The 18,016-nt window shown below is 41.8% G+C and overlaps 3 protein-coding genes across 4 annotated transcripts; 2 read left to right on the forward strand and 1 right to left on the reverse strand.

The window, feature by feature from the left end:
• Positions 1 to 2,723: 2,723 nt before the first annotated feature.
• On the reverse strand, positions 2,724 to 5,556 carry LOC148422362 (protein FAM180A). Of its 2 annotated transcripts, none has more exons than XM_088416222.1 (4): positions 5,429 to 5,556; positions 3,901 to 4,050; positions 3,669 to 3,730; positions 2,724 to 3,118 (listed from the first exon to the last, which is right to left on the reverse strand). In XM_088416222.1, exons 1-4 carry the CDS (start codon positions 5,466 to 5,468, stop codon positions 2,777 to 2,779), a joined length of 594 nt encoding a protein of 197 aa, XP_088272348.1. In that variant the 5' UTR covers positions 5,469 to 5,556; the 3' UTR covers positions 2,724 to 2,776. The 2 variants fall into 2 exon arrangements, with proteins under 2 accessions (XP_088272348.1, XP_088272349.1); XM_088416223.1 differs by lacking the exon at positions 5,429 to 5,556 and adding an exon at positions 5,012 to 5,051.
• Positions 5,099 to 9,440, forward strand: kbtbd4 (kelch repeat and BTB (POZ) domain containing 4). The gene is made up of 5 exons (XM_088416221.1): positions 5,099 to 5,179; positions 5,485 to 5,946; positions 6,846 to 6,987; positions 7,179 to 7,285; positions 7,837 to 9,440. Exons 1-5 carry the CDS (start codon positions 5,162 to 5,164, stop codon positions 8,695 to 8,697), a joined length of 1,590 nt encoding a protein of 529 aa, XP_088272347.1. The 5' UTR covers positions 5,099 to 5,161; the 3' UTR covers positions 8,698 to 9,440.
• A 1,484-nt stretch (positions 9,441 to 10,924) lies between these two features.
• rapsn (receptor-associated protein of the synapse, 43kD) lies at positions 10,925 to 17,885 on the forward strand. The gene is made up of 8 exons (XM_088416964.1): positions 10,925 to 11,254; positions 11,682 to 12,020; positions 14,294 to 14,452; positions 15,669 to 15,767; positions 15,856 to 15,978; positions 16,066 to 16,119; positions 16,196 to 16,395; positions 17,018 to 17,885. The coding sequence occupies exons 1-8, from the start codon at positions 11,030 to 11,032 to the stop codon at positions 17,088 to 17,090; spliced, it is 1,272 nt and encodes a 423-aa protein (XP_088273090.1). The 5' UTR covers positions 10,925 to 11,029; the 3' UTR covers positions 17,091 to 17,885.
• Positions 17,886 to 18,016: the final 131 nt, after the last annotated feature.

Genomic DNA, 18,016 nt, shown 5'->3' on the forward strand with positions numbered 1-18,016 from the left:
TCGGCCTTAATCGTGTGGAGCAGAGCGGTGACCTCCACCCATGCGACACAACATTTGGCAGCATGAGTCGACAGATTTCCCTGGAATGCTAGCATCTCTTTTTGTAGTGGTCAATATGTAATCAATAAACCAAATGTATGAAAAGCCAGGCAATCATTGCACATTTTCAGTAGGATTGGTTTGATCCTCTCAAATTATAACCAAGTACAATCATTTTAAATAATTATAAGAAATACTGTACATCATACACACACACACACACACACACACACATACAGTATATATACTGTATATATATATATATATATATATATATATATATATATATATATTTTATGATAAGGAATTGCTTTTGATAAGGACACCTTGACGCGATTGTAGAAGTCATGTAGGCCTACCAAATGTTTTGTCTGCAGAATAACAAATGTGATCGAGATAAGACGTAGCCAAAACTTAAATAAAAGAAAGAGATATAAATTGTTGAGTAAGCCAATGACAGCATTTCATTGAGCAAGCCATTCCGGAGAATTAATGTGTGAGGCTTTAGATAATTCAATCAATTGTTAGCTATAATCAATAGATAATTACACAAGGCTCTCATCTTTGGTTTGGGTATACAAGTGTGCAGTGCCATATGCAGCAGAAATCTTTGCCTATTTTATCCATGGATGTTGCTATATGTGACATTTTATATATGATATTCGTATTTGGGGAGGTCCTTTTTCAGTGTATTTAGCATAATGTGTATGTGCCTGTGAAGTGACTGATTTCACAGCTGGAGCCCATTGTGGTGCCAGTGAATGAGGCCCAAGACGTCAAGGGAGGAAGGGGGGTTATTGTCAAAAGGCATGGTCACTGGATCAATATCAGAATAATTAGGCAGCTGACTTGCCATCGATATTGCCTCATAATTAGCAGCTTTTCGATGGTTGGAGCAGATGTCGTGCAGTGTGACCTCATTACCACCGGGCCAAAACTTCTCATCAAATTGGTCTGTTCTTAGTAAATATAATTTTAAAAGATACATATAATTATTAATGGCAACTCCATTTTATTTGTAGATCACTGAAACACCACGACTAATATAGTCCTGTACATGAAAAAAAATCCATGACATATCATAATATTAATAATAACAACACAAGTAAACATAAATAAATTCTCCATTGGCAGGTATGACGCCTCTGTGATGCTGAAATTTTCATCTGCAATTATAGCAGGCATGGCATCATGGATGTTAGCTGCAGCATCTGAAAGGTTGAATGTAAAGAACAGCCATTTGTTTTATCCAATTTTTTCCCCCTTCAGGATCTATGTAACAAAACATAGCTATTTCAGATGAACAATTATTAGAATTTGAAATCAAAGCCTTTGTATTTATATAGTTTCTTGATAAGCTATTTTGTAAGTAACAAATAACAAATAACAAATAATTAACGTGATATGGCTACAAATGTGTTTGCATCAAAGTCAACGCCTGAAAGGAGACTAAACTTATTTAGCATTTCAGAAATAAAACATTCATATTGCGTCCATACTGAATTACTTCTTACATATAATTAATACCTTCAAAAATCCTTTTGGCACTAGTTGTTGACTGAGAATGTGTTGGGTTTGAACTGGGCTCGATACCCCACAAATGACCCGAGGAGAGGTGTAAATAACAACACAGGAGTCAGAGATTAAGTTTTACCACTGCAGTGGGGAGAGCTCGAAAGAGAGCGTGACCATGTCAGCCTCGTTGCAAAGTCTCTCTTCCCTCTCTCTCTCCGAGCTTTCGGACTGCAGTCTTTTTATTAAAAAACTGTTAGTGAGGTGTGGGGGTCTCACATTCCAACCATCACACAACATGAGCATTGTGCACCGTGGCAGAACTTGCAGATAACTTGCGATTCAGGCCTTGACCTTGACATTGTTTATAACACACACACACATATGAGATAAAGAGGCGCTGTGGTGTCTGAAAAAGTAACAGTTAGAGTACATGAAGCAAAGCTGTTGTACTAATGAATCAGCCGGAAAAGTAGCAATTAAAATACATAAAGCAAAGCTGTTGCACTAATAAATCAGCCAGTTTATCTTACAGAATGCCATCCATCCATTTTCTAGATCTGCTTATCATCACTAGGGTCGCAGGCTTGCTGGTGCCATTCCCAGCTTCCTTCGGGCAGAAGGCGGGGACACCCTGAACTGGTTTCCAGCCAATCGCAGGTCACAGAGGGACAAACAACCATTCACAATTAAGGACAATTCAGATTAACCAATACACCTGCCATGCATGTTTTTGTGAGGCGGACATACTAACCACTATCCACCGAGCCGAGAATGACATCACATATATTCGGGGCTCATCATCAAACAATCACAAATCAGCTTGTCACATGACCAATTCCAAATACAGGTGAGTCCTGATTGTTTTTTCGCTGAGCCCCGAGCAACTGTGATGTCATTTGCAGTCCACAGGAAGTTGAAAAATATGCTTTTAAATGTATTAGTTGTACATGAAAAATAATTTATCGAGAAAATTGATTGTAGCGAAATGATGAGCTATTTACTGCGGAAAATGGCTAAATAAGTTTAGTATCCCTTCAAAAAACTCCAAGTCTCAGTGTTTAGCAAGTTGATCTTGGAAGCTTCCTCTTTGTGTGCATATATTGGAATACTTGTTTATCATTAATGATAAGTCGATAATCAATTTTGTAAAAGTATTGAAGCTCTAGTCGTTTGCATCATAATGAATTGTTTATTGTTGCACATGTGCATATCATTAGGGTGGTTACATATAATTGAAAAGATAACTTCCACGTAACTCATGCACTGTAACATTTGCAAGCTGCAGAAGCACTTCGCCCCAGTCCTCCTGGTCCTCGGGTCGGCGTGGGTTTCCGGCCCGGTGTGCCGAGAGCACCGTGCTCAAGACCAAACTCTCAAACTGATCCTGAGTCAGCTTCCTTTGACTTTTCAGAATGTCCAGCATCTGATCCATAGAACTCAGACTTCTGGGAATGTTGTCGTTGATCTGGGAGAGAAAAGCCCGCCCAGGTCTCATTGATGCCATCTCTTCATCAAGGAGGACAACGTTGTTGTCCTGATTGAGTTCCACACCACCCAGCAAAAACTGCAAGAAGTGATTAGGAAACAACTTGTCTTTACCCTCCTGTCAAGTTTCCAAATCCAATGTGTCATTTTAACCAGTGTTTAAGGAATAGCAATTATGTCTCTGGGTCAATATGCCCTGGAGGTGTGTTTAATTATCCGTAAATGTAAAAAAAATTCAAGTTATTTGTGTGGAAAGCCATTCACAAAGTAACAAAGGCAATCTTAAATTTTACCTCTGTGCAATAGTAAGAACATTCTGAGTCAATTAGACCCAGGGTGAAGTGTAACTATCCAAAAGTTTCAAAACGTTTTTGTGCATATTCCTGCCAACTAACACATCTTGTGACCCCGCCCCCCTCCCATTTGTAAGAAAAATGCATTCACAAAACTAAAGTTTGTGCAAATGCCATTTTAATTGATATGTTGATTGTATACAAGCAAGACAGAACTCTTCTACCAAAAACCAAAATTACGTTTAACCTTTAGTTTAACTTTTATTTGGGTCAGTTTGACCCATAACATGAAAGAAGGGTTAAAAGGAACCAGAGTGCTGTAAATGGCTACGGTACCTCAAACATCAGGTTTGCATCAATAACGGACGAGCCAGTTGGACTTCTACCTTCAGATGGATCTGAAGCAGAAAACATTGAATGCTTTGCTAGAGTGATTTCAAGCAAATAAGTTTTGTTTTTTTATGTTTTCTTCAAAATAGAAAAAAGGTTAAATCACATGTTTTTCAACTCAGTCTTAGTATGCAACAAAATTCAGTCGATGTCACAGCTCCAATGTGCTCCAACTTACCTTGCAGTGCTTGTTGGAAAAACATGCACATGATGAGCAGTTGCCAAATTCTTAATTGGAGTTCCATCTTCATTCTTCGTATCCAACATGACACTACTGCATCCTTCTCCTTTCTCGCTTGTCCATTAGTGAGTTCAGGCAGCGGCAACTCTGTCAGAATACCACACATTTTTTTCCTCCCTGGAAAAAGGAATCCAAAGCCAGATGGCCGTGATGTGGAACGGCAATATTTTGGATCTTTCTTTTTCTGATCCAAAGTTTTCAACTCCTGCAGAAGTAATCGAGGTCAAAAAATTAATAGTGGTAAAGATAAGTAACCTCTGTGACTTTTCACTCTTGAAATACGATAAGGAAATAAAACAAAAAATCTGATTGGAAGGTGGATTTGGATTTAACCAAAATGAATCACAGTTGTGATTCATCCTTGAACAATTTCTCACCCCACGTATACTGATGCATATCTTTTATGAGACATGAAATATGTTATAAGTTGTTTTGTTGTTGCTAATCAACTTGAATAGTTTGATTTTTGGAGATGTTTCAGGATTTCACGACACCCTGAATTGGAAGGAAGCCTCAACCGCAGGGCACAACCTCTCACTCATAAACTCACCTATGGGCACTTTGGAGTGTCTATTAGACCTACCATGCATATTTTGGGTAGTCTGGGATGGTACCGAAGTACCCGAAGAAAACACAAAGGCACGGGGAGAGCATGCAAAAGACGTACAGTGGAATACAGTATTTAGTTGCTGTTTACTGGTGTTATGCGAGTGAAGCACACACACTACGCCGTCACAGAGAGACCATACTTTGAAAGCACTTGCCCAGCGAGCTAGGGAGTGAGAGAATAAAAATACAATTTTCCATTGATTTCAGTGCATAATACCGCGGAACCTACACAACTTGGGCAAATATGTCAACACTGGTTAGTTACCCCAGGCCTCCGAGGACATAAAGATTACTTGTTAATTACTTGTTACGCCATTCTTGTTCCAAGTATTTAAAATACCTTCAAAGAAAATGCCTAAAAATAATTACAAAATGTTATATACACATGCAATGCGTCAAAAGTACTTGATACATTTTTTTTCAGCAACAAGTTCGTTACCTGACTGGAGTATTTTCATGCAATATACTTGTGGCCTATAGCAGGCAGTAGCGGGTAAACGTCAGCCAGAAACATAAAAGAAAAAGAAGTTGATCAGCTGACTGTTGGTAAAGTTTATTTACTTCCGTTGAACAGTTTCGCTGCTTCTTAATGCTGAAGTGGTTAAAGGTGATTGTCCTGTTTAAATATTATTATTCTAACTCTCTATGTTGATGCCTTTTATTCAATAAACATCAACTCGCGATGAGTGTTTTGTCCTGCGCCAGACAAGGAGCTGTGCTAACATGCGCTAACGCGAACGTCTATACAGAACCGCTAACGTTAGCATCAGTGTGGTTTCACATACTCTAACTATTGTTGTTTGTACTTGAAGGTGTGTCTTGACTTAAAACGTATTTGGTAGTGGTTACGTAATACCTTTTCTATTAAACACGCAAGTCAATGAATCGCCCTTCATTTCATTTCTTACGCAGCCAGGCGATATGGAGTCCAGTGAGGAGGGGGGCCTCAATGTCGGAGGAGAGGAGAACTATTTCCAGGGCTACACCTTCACTGACCGCTCCCACTCCAGCCGGGTGGTGAAAAGCATCATGGACTTGTGTCTGGAAGATGGCCTGTTTGCTGACGTCACCATCACGGTAGACGGCAAGGAGTTCCATCTGCACAGACTTGTGCTGTCAGCACAGAGCAGTTTCTTCCGCTCCATGTTCACCTCCAACCTGAAAGAGTCCCACAATCGCTGTATCGAACTGAAGGATGTAAGCGCTGCTGTTTTCCAGCTGCTGGTTGACTACATCTACCACGGCACCATCAAACTGAGGGTGGAGGAGCTGCAGGACACCTACGAAATGGCAGATATGTACCAGTTAACGGCTCTCTTTGAGGAATGCTCTCGCTTTCTCTCCCGGACAGTAGAGGTCAAGAATTGTCTGCAGGTGAGTTGACGTTCTGCATATTTCGTTAGGGCCAAAGCAAGTCAATGAAGCTGGTTATTTTGCATGGTATAGTACCAGTTCACAAGTTTGAGAGCACCCTTTAATTCAGTAGGGTTTTTTTTCTTCAAAAAGCTATGGAGGGGATTATGTTATTTACATTATGAAGACATATTGATGGAATTATCTATTAAACAAAAAGTTAATCAAAAAGGAAAATGTTGTATATGTATTTTGTCAAGTAAGTAGCTCTTGTGCAGATAATAGCTTTGCTTATCTTGGTATCTCTGGATAATGCTTTATGAACTGAGATGACACTCTTGACTGCTGTGCATTTTCAAGCGTTTATATCTTGAGTTTCTTGCCCTCATCAGGTGTTTGAGAGCGTATGATTGTGAAAGTGTTTCCAAACTTTTGACTGATTCTGTATGTTCTCAAAAACAGTCAAGACTACGACCCTGTTTAAACATTTGAACAAGTACCTCCCGAGTGATCCATTTTGGAAGCATGTAAATGCGAGTAGAGTTTACATAGCTTGCTAACATAAACATTAGCAGCTTAGGCGCTAACTTGCCTAACTAGCCAATCGAGGCAGCAATCAGTGTCATCTTTCAATCACAAGTAACAACGTAGCTTATGCAGTATGTAGGATCATAATTTTAGAATTGGAACGTTTACATTTTATGACTCATTATTCGTGAGGTGTTCGTTTGCTAATAGTTCAGTTTATCTGTTCTACATTTGTTGCATTGTTGAATAAAACTAAAACTTTTTCACCTTCTTCATTTTGTGTAATGTTAATAAAATGTTGAAGCTTATTTGTTGTCACATGCTTTTAAAACTGGCAGTTTTAAAAGTTGAGATATGAATAGAAAGTTTAATGTTGGTTGTCCTTTATCCAGGTGATGTGGCTTGCAGACAGGCATAGTGACCAAGAGTTGTACACGTCTGCCAAACACTGCGCTAAAATCCACTTAGCCCAACTTCATCTGACTGAGGAATTCCTCAATCTGCCACTCTGTCTGCTCTTGGACATTATCAAAGGTAGTGCTGTTTCATTCTTTGAATCAATGTGGGTTTTTTTGTTTGTTTGTTTTTTGTTAAATATATTGAAGCACTCTTATTACAAGTTAGAAATGTGTGAGACAGTATCTTATTACATTTGTACTACATTAAAGACAACCTCTTCAAAGGAATCTTGTACTATCAAAGTGGTTTATGTTTTCTCCCCCAAGATGGAGTTCCAAGCTCCCAGAATCCAACTGTGGCCATCGAGTCATGGATAAATCACAACAAGGTAGAACGGGAGGAGTTTGCTTGTATTCTCCAAGAAAATCTTAAGGTATGTTTGAAATTGTTCTCAAGGTGATAAGAATTAATTGAATGTTTTGAATTTAAAATTGGAACGGTGTTTATGTGTTATGCTGAAGTAAACGCGCAGTAAACGCACACCTGGTTGGATAATGTGGAAAATGCTGAAGTTGGAATGGTAAGAATGGACTGAAAAATGTGGAAGGAGTAGCACTTCAAAAAACGGGCCAGGAATACAATAAAAGAGAGTTGGTGTAGGATAACTGAGGACGTTTACGCAGTACGATAATGCTTAGTAAGCATGAATATAAATTTTACAACAGATATTTAGATATATTTCATCGTAATGAACATAAGATGGAGAAAGATGTAATTCACACAGAATAACGTTCTGTCAGCTTTGCACGTCCTTTACTTCATGCCCAAACTTGCTGAACAGTATTTACTGTTTCATGAGAAAGTAAAATAACGTTTAACAATTTATTATTATGACTTTGAAAGGCCCAAGATCGACCGATGAGTTGGTCAGGCCCACGTTGTCAATTTCTGCTTCTGGAGCTTTTTTTCCTCCTCCGGCTCCAGGAAATCGGCGAGAACGTTCACATTTACCTGATCGGAAAAGAGGACACAAGAACTCACTCCCTGGCCGTTTCGCTTCACTGCGACGAAGACGACGCCATCAGCGTCAGCGGCCAGAACAGCCTCTGCCACCAAATCACCGCCGCTTGTAAGCACGGAGGTGACCTCTACGTAGTGGGCGGCTCCATCCCACGGCGCATGTGGAAGTGCAACATGCACACCATGGACTGGGAACGCTGCGCGCCGCTGCCCAGGGACCGCCTCCACCACACCATGGTGTCAGTTTCCAGCGAGGACGCCATCTACTCTCTTGGTGGGAAGACACTACAGGACACACTGTCCAACGCCGTCATCTTCTACACGGTGAAGGACAACATGTGGACAGAGACCAGCCAGCTGGACACGGCGGTGTCGGGAGCCGCCGGGGTCAACTTGGGAGGTACCATCTATTTGCTCGGCGGCGAGGAGAACGACATGGACTTTTTCACCAAGCCGTCCCGCCTCATTCAGTGTTTCGATACGACGTCCCAGAACTGTCAGATTAAACCCTACATGCTGCCGTTCGCCGGATGCATGCACGCCGCCGTCCACATGGACGTCATCTTCATCGTGGCGGAAGGAGACTCGCTGGTTTGCTACAATCCTTTGCTGGAGAGCTTCACTCGCCTGCGTTTCCCCGAAGCGTGGAGCTGCGTGCCCTCACTTTGGAAAGTGGCCAGCTGTAACGGCTGCATCTACGTTTTTCGGGACAAATGTAAGAAAGGCGACGCCAACACGTTAAAGTTCAACCCGGCAACGTCCGTCGTCTCCGTTATCAGAGGACTCAAAATCCTTTTGACAAACTGGCAATTTGTCTTAGCCTAGCGTGTTGTCTCTCGCTCTGAGTGTTGATATGCTTTACTGTGCAGACCAAACTGTTGGGACGCTTTTTTAAATAAGTTCATTAATCAGACGGTATCATGGCTTTGGACATTTTGGACAATTGACTGTTTCCAAATTTCTGGCAACGGTTTGGCTGGTCCTCCCCCCCCAGCATGCCCCAGTTCACAAACAGCGTCCACAAAGGTAGTCATGAACTAATAATTCAAATAGTCAGTGAACACATCTACAGACTGTTTGCCCTCTTTGTTCAAGGTCACCTGAAACATATTAGGGTTGATTTTTGGAGATTGCCCCTGTTGAAATGGTCTTTAAGCACCGTCTAGTGTTTTTACTCATCCAGCCACATTCTCTCTTCATCAAGTTCGGCTATTTTTTATTAGCGCTTGTCTCGTTGTGGGTGTGCTTGCCAAGGATTCAGTCAATATGTTGCCATGGCGTAAGCAGTGATGAGCGCACCTATATGTTTATTCACACAGACACACGCATGCAATTAACATCAAGTATAAACGTTTTACTTCTGTAAAGTATATTGTCTGTAAAGTATATTGTAAAGACATGTTTCTTAGTCTCTTTAAGTGTCAAATATTGTCGTGCATACATATAACAGGAGCTTTTTTTTTTTAACTTTTCAAATGTGTTTGTCTTAAAATGTATTTTTTTTTATGTGGAGTGTTTCTGGTCAAATATATTGTAGCAACTAGAGGAAATGTTGCTTATTAGGTGCATATGTGCTTCTTTTTGCTAATCTTTTATACGTAGTTGTTAGTAAACAATTATGAGCATTTTTTCCCCCCTGAGTTGGATATTGCAATAATACTATAGCTTCAAAATGGCTTCTGAAGCTCAAGCTAATCGGTCCGCGTGAGGCTGTGTTTGTCAGCCGATTGAGAAAGCAGGCTACTGTTTTGTAACCGCAGAGAACGGTGACACAAAGAACGTGGGTCTCTTTTTAATTAAGCCTGGTATCATTTTACAAGATCGAAAGAACCGGGCAAGAACACAAATTGAGAACGGGTTTATGGGTATTAGTGTTTATCAGTCACGCCTTCTATCTCTACTTGTTTTGCTTTTGTGTGGAGGTTTCTGAAAAATCATACTCATTAGAGGCGACCCGCCACAAACCATTTTCTTTATGTACTACTATCTAGTGTTGTAGTCAACACCACACCTACTAAGACCAGGACATTATCGAGACCAAGTGTATTGAGACAGACGTAAAACCAAGACTTTTGGTCTCACAGGCCAAGTCTGCCCTATCCCAGAGTGAGACAAGACAGAGTAAAAATGCCTTCAAAGTGGTCCTGAGACCAATTTTGAGACTACGATCGAACTCACGGACTACACCAGTGACACGAACATTACCAGCTGTAGACGTTAACGAGAAGCGGCGGCGTTTGTGTCCTTGGTGGACAAAAAGGTAGTCAAAGGAGAGAAAGCTACTACATTGAGGCCACAACTTTGATCCCATTGATGTGCTGCAGGAGACTGTGCAGCTGAAACCCAAGCTCAGTTACATGTCAGACTTTGTGAACTATTCTAAGCATCAGTTGCTGACGCTGAGATGAGTGGTGGGGGTTTCTGGGAGCGCATACGCGGCTTCATAAGAACTCCCGGTTCTAGACTTCTGAGATCGCAGTCTCACGTGCGGGCTCTGTGAACCTTGGGATACCTTGGGGTGAACCCTGCTCCATTGTCCCGCGCGTGAGTCGGGTATACTTTTTTTGTGGTTCCCTAGGCGAGTGATGTGAAATGACTGTCTGAATTCGGTATTTAGTGTGAAGGTGGATCGCTAGGAGCTCCAGTGACCTTGGGGCTGCTTGCTGAGGACAGAGCAGAATTCCTGAAGGGACACATGGTTTGGAGTGACAAGGCCATCTGCTGTAGCGCCAGCACTACGAGGAAGGTGGAGGGGGTTGGACAGAGGGGTGCTGAGAATTCCTTTTGCTCGGGCGTGGAGGGAGTAGATATTCTGGGATACCGCCGCTAGCCCTTGGCTAGGAAACGTGTTTCTTTGGAGTTTTTCAGACGGAAATCCGAGGAAGAACTTCATGCTGAGGGGGGATTATTGCAGAGTTAAATGGGGAAGATATTTGCCCGGCTCTCGGGTTTACCACGAAGCCGCTGGTGATAATGGTCTCGACTTGGACGGATCCGGTTTCCTTTCCGTCCCAGCGCAGCCGGAGTTGAGAGACCTGGAAGTGTTAGGCCTGCTGGCACCCAGCTCTCGGGGGATCATCTTCAGGGGATCTTCAGTGTTTAGCATGGCGGACATCTGCTTTCTCGCTGCCCCGCCGAAGTCCCGTGGCCTAAACAAATGAATATTTTTATGAGGCACCTCAATACAGAGATGGGCCAGGACCAAACTAAGCAACAGATAGAGAAAGGACTGAGGCTGTACCAGTCCAATCAGACTGACAAAGCTCTGCAAGTGTGGACAAAAGTGCTGGAGAAAACCTCAGACCCGGGAGGCAAGTTTCGGGTTTTGGGATGCTTGATCACGGCTCACTCGGAAATGGGAAAATATAAAGATATGCTCAAGGTAAGACCACCTAACATCAACTTCGAACACAAGTCGTGCTTAAGACGTTCATGCTAAATCAAACTGATATTCATTCGTAATCTGTGTTACGCAACCGGCAATCTGCTCATATGACATAATTCCAAGAGCGCGTGCCTGTGAAAATCATCATTGTGTCATCGGGACTACTCCGTGTACTGATCGTGCGTTTCCACGATGCGTAAAATGTTTTTCAATGGTACCAGATCAAAGGTTATATCTTCTTAGCGCTGCTTCCATGTGTGGCTTGCGCTCAATGCAGAGTAAATAAGTGTCCCGCAATCCGATAGTCGGTGTGGGGTGTCTTGTTGACATAATCAACCTTACTCAAACGCCACTCACTTCCCACCGAACTGAGGAATCAATTTAGGCCCATGTTCACGTTTATGAATACGCACGTTCTCCGCAGTACGCTTTGGATCAAATCGACACGGCCAGAGAAATGGAGGACCCCGACTACCTGACCGAAGGCTACCTGAACTTGGCGCGCAGCAACGAGAAGCTGTGCGACTTCCACAAAACGGTCTCGTATTGTAAGACCTGCTTGAATATGCAAGGCACCACGGTCAGCCTGCAACTCAACGGGCAGGTGTGTCTCAGCATGGGCAACGCTTTCCTGGGCCTCAGCCACTTCCAGCAGGCTCTGGAGAGCTACGAGAAGGCCCTGCGCTACGCGCACAACAATGACGACAAGATGCTGGAGTGCAGAGTCTGCTGCAGTCTGGGAAATATTTACGTCCATCTGAAGGTAAATGCAAATGACGAATCGCTCTCATTTGAATACCGTATTCTCCACACCGTACGCGCACTGCAGAATTAGGCGCGGCCTCAATTATGGGGTCTCTTTCTGAATTTAACCAAGACATCCGGTGCACCGGATTAAAAGGCACATATCAATCACATGGTCGGCAAAAACGTAATGTTCTCTGATTGGCTGATGCTTCTCAGCATATACTGTATATAACATGTAATACTCTATGATATCGCTGCCAGCCTCTGTACTTGCATGCATTCTTTTCTCTGGTTTATCGCTGCCAGCATATGTACTGTATGTATTACATTATGTTCTCTAATTGGTTTATGGCTGCTAGCATACCTACTGTTTGCATTCTGTCCCTGTGTCAGCGGGAAATGTTGTCAGTCCAGCGGAGCATTTACCGAAAACATTTTCTTGGATTTTTGGATTAGTGCATTCTGAGCCAGGTTGGAGGGTGTGCCGTTGATTTTTTTTTCATTTTCTTAACGAAAGGTTTTTATTTGTGCCTTATGGTACGGAAATGAGGTACTTAAATAATCCATTACAGTACTATAAAATATCCTATAGCTGTCAATTTTGTTCATGTAGCACTTTTAGATTCATGATAAATAGTAGCCTGGCAAGCCACACCTACTTTCTCTCATGAAAGTGGGTATGGAAAGCTTCCAGCAATCTTCCTGGTTCAAAACAAACCGTTGAATCAACTTAGTTTATTTGCTATGTCGTTTCTTCGGGAATAACGTCACTCTTCTGCGCTGAAATGATGTTTTCCTCTCCATAACATTCAAAAGCAACGCGCGTTTTATCCAGTTTGAAACAGTGTTGACTGACAAAAGTCATTTACTATTCTCTCGCTTCGACGAGCCATGTGGAAAAAACTCCGCCTCCATTATTATTGTTTACTACATGGCTTCCACACATTGCTCTTTTGACATCACAACCACTCTTTGCTGATTGGTTCCTTCAATTGTCTGTTTGGCCAGGTTTGCTGAGCCTCAGAAAAGAGCTTCATGGCGACGGCGAATAAGTCTGGTATCAATAAATAGAGAGCAAATAAAATAAAGAACAGAACAAATCAAATAGATTTATTCTTAGGTTTTCGTTATTATTATTATCATTATTATATTTGCTGTTAGGTTGGATTATAAATGTTTTTTTCTATTTGGCCATCAAGAAAACAGACAATGGCCTGTAATGCCGGTGTTGCGGGGAAATTTTATTTGAAATTTCCTTGTAATTTCCTTGCCACAAGAGTAGTACAGGCGAACGTCAGGAAACCGTCTGGCGAGCATTTGCGACAGTGGACTAACCCCGATGAGATAGAGTGCTGCTACCATTGCAGGCTCACCAACGTTCATTCGCCTCTCAGTGGGATAGGAGTATGAGCAGTAACCATATCATAATAATAAAAAAAAAAGCATTTTATGTGCTGCCAGTTTTAATAAAATCATAATTTTGAATAAAAAGGTGGCTGTTTTTTTCCAAATCCAATTCCCAGATTAATGGACAAAACAATTTTATGTGCTGCCAGTTTTAATAAACTCATAATTTGGTCGATTAAAATAATCATTAGTCCTAATCTATTTCTTAACATTCTTGGCAAGCAATCGCACAATTCTCAAAAAAAGTTAAGACATTAATAAAAGTAGTCACAATAAAACAATAATGAATTTGTGCAGCATTACTCAAAACAAAAGTATTTGGACACTGCTAAACTCTTTCTGTGCCTTGCTAACTTTACTCAACTTGTTTTTTTATTTACAACACACTTGTAACCCTTACCGAAAAACGGAATAATATGAGAAAGCACGCTGGCCTCTATTTGACTTGGCGCAATGGTTCTATTACAGTCAGGCTAAATAGCAGTCACTCCCCATTGAGATTGGGTGGCACGTGTGAGTTGATTGTGCAATCGCTAGCTCCACGGATGTGTATTTGCAGAGCATGATAACACCGTGGAGCATCCAAACAAACGCGACCAACTGTTAGCTCATGCAGTAGTGGGCATTGTTAGTCATGAGGACCTGCTCTGGGGTGTGGGAGGGGGCGTGATGGCGTACCCTTGACATCAGAGATTTGTAAGAGTAATCCCCCAGCTTCCCGTGGAGGATTGGTTTCAATGGCATTGTGACCATGCGGCATGTGGAGAATGCACTCGCGTGTTATTTTATGCACACATCCAAAAAAAGTGCACAGTTCGGGCTTCTTTATTTGGACGCTGCCATATTTGACTTGTCCCGCACATTTGAAACCTGCGTCCGCAGGACTACGAGAAAGCTTTGTTCTTCCCCTGCAAAGCGGCCGAGCTGGTCAACGACTACGGCAAAGGTTGGAGCCTCAAGTATCGAGCCATGAGTCAGTACCACATGTCGGTGGCCTACAGGAAGCTGGAGCGCCTCCCGGACGCCATGGAATGCTGCGAGGTACAGTGCACCCCAGCCGTTCGCGCGGGGATGGGAAATGGGTCGGCCCTAGTATAATAATATATAAGCTGCTGGAGCTGCATTAGAGTGCCTCATTGTCAGATTCACAGTATGTGTGTAGAAAGACAGAAGAGACGTGGGGTTAGAAGAAGCATGGGGACAGATCTTCAACACGTCTCTTTGGCATGTCAAACCTTCAAGCCATTTATTTTCACCTGCCCTGTGATTGGCAAGCAACCAGTCCAGGGCATCCCACGCCTGCTGCCTGAAGATGGCTGGGATAGGCACCAGCAAGCCAGCGACCCTAATGAGGATAAGCAGCTATAGGAAATGGATGGATGGACAATCATCAACCCTTGCGCAGTTTTTGTCGAGTCCTATGATCTTTACATCAAAGACAATTCAAATAAAAGGGAAAGCAATGAAAGAAGACACTAGGGAGCTGAAATTTCACTCAAATGGTGAAAGCATGTCAAAGTTCAACATGGCACACCCACTTTGTTATCATGCTACCTTGACTAAAACATTGCATGTAGAATGTGGAAGAATTGGTCAAAAAAAGGACAAAATACTGGACAAAGGTTAAGTCCAAACAAGAAGTCTTTGTACTTTTTACTTCCCTCTTCTAGTTATTGAGAATGTGTCACAAGTGAGGGCTTTGGCCTTCCTGATGTCAAAGCTGCAGATACAGTAGACTCTTGGTGGCTGACAGGTGCGAGCACCAGTTGTTGTCTTATACTAGACCTTAGACCTCCACCAAAATATGTCCACAGAGGCTCTGGTTTAACGTGTTAATGAAGAGAGGGCCTTTTCTCCACTCTCTGTTCTAATTATGTGCTGTGGAAGGAGGCATTGAATAACTTGTCATTGACTTGGTGTGCAAATGTCTCGTGACAAAAGAGGAGACTGCTTTTCAGATTTATTGCATTTGTCAAACACATTGATGTCTGATCTATCTATCTATCTATCTATCTATCTATCTATCTATCTATCTATCTATCTATCTATCTATCTATCTATCTATCTATCTATCTATCTATCTATCTATCTATCTATCTAGCTATCTATCTCTCTCTCTCTCTCTCTCCCTCTCTCTCTATTCCGTCCGTCCTTCCATCCGTCACGTGCTACCCCCCATCCACCAATCGACAATACCCACAATGCATGTTTTCTTAAAGGGCCAGGCTCAGCCTTTGATGTCATTCTGCTGTCACAGGAATCAATGAAAATTGCTCTTCAGCACGGTGACCGACCTCTGCAGGCTCTGTGCTTGCAGAACTTTGCTGACATACACCGCTACAGGCGTGACTGTGATGTAAGTATTTCTTTTTCTTGACTTTCTTCGACCAAGTAAGCCTTGATTGAAACATTTCAAGTCGGTCGCGTCTTTTTGAACCTTTCAGAAAGCATTCCCTCGTTACGAGTCGGCATTGGGTATCATGACTGAGATCGGGAATCGACTTGGACAAGCCCACGTGCACCTGGCAGTAGCTAAGTGTTGGCTTCTGCAAAAGGAATATGTTCAGGTGCCCAAAATAGAACATGTAGTAATATATTATGATATATTATATAGTGACTGTATGTGCATAATTTATGTGTTATTTATTCTCCAGGCTCTGGATTCTTTAGAGCGAGCGCAAGCCCTGGCAGATGGCATGGGAAACAAGGTTTGTGGTGTTCCTTATGCACAATTGTTGGCAGTCCACATTTTCACCGCTGACCTGACTGTGCTTGCGCATCAAGCTGTGCACGCTGAAGGCCCATTGCCTAAGGGAGGGCATCTACAGGAGTCAGGGCAAACAGGAGGAACTACGCGAACAGGTGGTCAAGTTCCTGCAGTGCGTGGAGGAGCTGGAGCTCTACTGCGGCATGTGCGGCGAGTCCATCGGGGACAGGGACCAAAAGTTGCAGGCCTTACCCTGTTCCCACATTTTCCACCTCAAGTGAGTATTGATCCCAGTTGTAATTTTGGATCATTTTCTTCCACATCATTCTCACAGCATTTTAGCCAAGGGATGGCACACTCCTGTGATAACTAAGTGGTCATGCCAAATTGAACTTTGACATGTTGTCAACAACTGGGGGAAATTTCAGCTCCCTATAGTGTCTTCTTTCAATGTTTTCCCCTTGATGTGAAACGCCTTTGATGTAAACATCAAAGGATTGGACGAAATACCGTACAAGGTAGAAAAAAAAAGCTTTGTTTTAGTTTTGTCTTTACCTGTTTTTGTTGTTGGTTTCATTTTTTTATATGTATTAAGCCGTTGTTCAGGCGTTTTCTTGCTCAAGTGGGTGTTAATCAGTTTTAAGAGCAGCTTTTATGTTTTTAAAGTTACTTTTAGTTTTTGTATTGGGCTGTTTTTCTCAAGTTTGGAAAATGCTCTTTTAGTTTTGGTTTGATTACTTTTGGTATTATGGCTTTTTTCATATGGAGCCTTTTACGATATAATTTGTTCTCTTTTTCATAGTTTTTAGTTATTTATTTTCTTTCATAATAACCTTGTGCCTAACTTTTCCCATTTTTCCTTTGGAACAATTTCGGTATAATGTTTTATTTTCTTTCAGGTGTCTACAGACTAACGGTACAAAAGGCTGTCCCAAGTGTTTCAAGAACTCGATGAAGCCCGGATTCGTGTGATTTTGGCCACCACATTTGACCTATGGTTCTAAAAACCACGGCGCATTGATGCCTCACATGCTGCCCACCGGTCTTGACAGAAGCAGGCAGCGTCGGGGAAGAGTTGATCTTTGACGGGGGGTCGAATCGGTGGCCCTGTGCTGAGGGATGCCGAACGCAAGCGGGCCTTCCCACTGAGGACTCGAACTCATCTTCTTTACTGACATCAGTTTGGAAGTGACTGAACAGGACAATGTAGGTAAAATTGCCATTTGCCACTTTTGAATAGAGGCTGGAGTATTTGACCTTTGGTTGCAGTGACAGGAAGTTGCAAATATATATATATATATATATATATATATATATATATATATATATATACACACACACACATACTGTAAAATGAACTTAGTCATGTACAACAAAGGATAAGAGGATTTCTTGCCGTTATTTACCTCTTTATGCATATTATTGTTTTATTCAGTCAATTCTGATTTCTTCTCATCATATTAAAATCTTGTACATACCATTATGTAAACATTTTGAGATGTTTTGCAGTAACTTAACGATACTCGTGTTGCTTTTATGGCTGTGTCTACATAAATATGTTCATAATTTTAAATAATAAGGTTATGTTTTCTATATGATCAAAGGTGATTAATAGTTGTTTGGATGGATAATTAACTATTTTACTATTGAAAAAGTATTTATCCTTAAATAGATTCCGTTTTTTGATTACGTTGTTCCAGTTTGCCCGCTTTTGCCAATAAAAATGATGGTGCACACTTAGTGGCATGGAAACACCATCCAATGCGATCTACTTGGAATTATTTGTCAAGAATACAGTTTCATTGTAGCGTTTTCTATTTGGATGTCGATGACTGTCATGAAAATATTTAAACAAATTGCCGCCAAGCTCCAGGATCTTTAATTGGTTATTCTCGATG

This window comes from Hippichthys cyanospilos, chromosome 6 (genome assembly GCF_059441005.1).
Source record: "Hippichthys cyanospilos isolate Australia breed blue-spotted pipefish chromosome 6, RoL_Hcya_1.0, whole genome shotgun sequence".
NCBI lineage: Eukaryota > Metazoa > Chordata > Actinopteri > Syngnathiformes > Syngnathidae > Hippichthys > Hippichthys cyanospilos.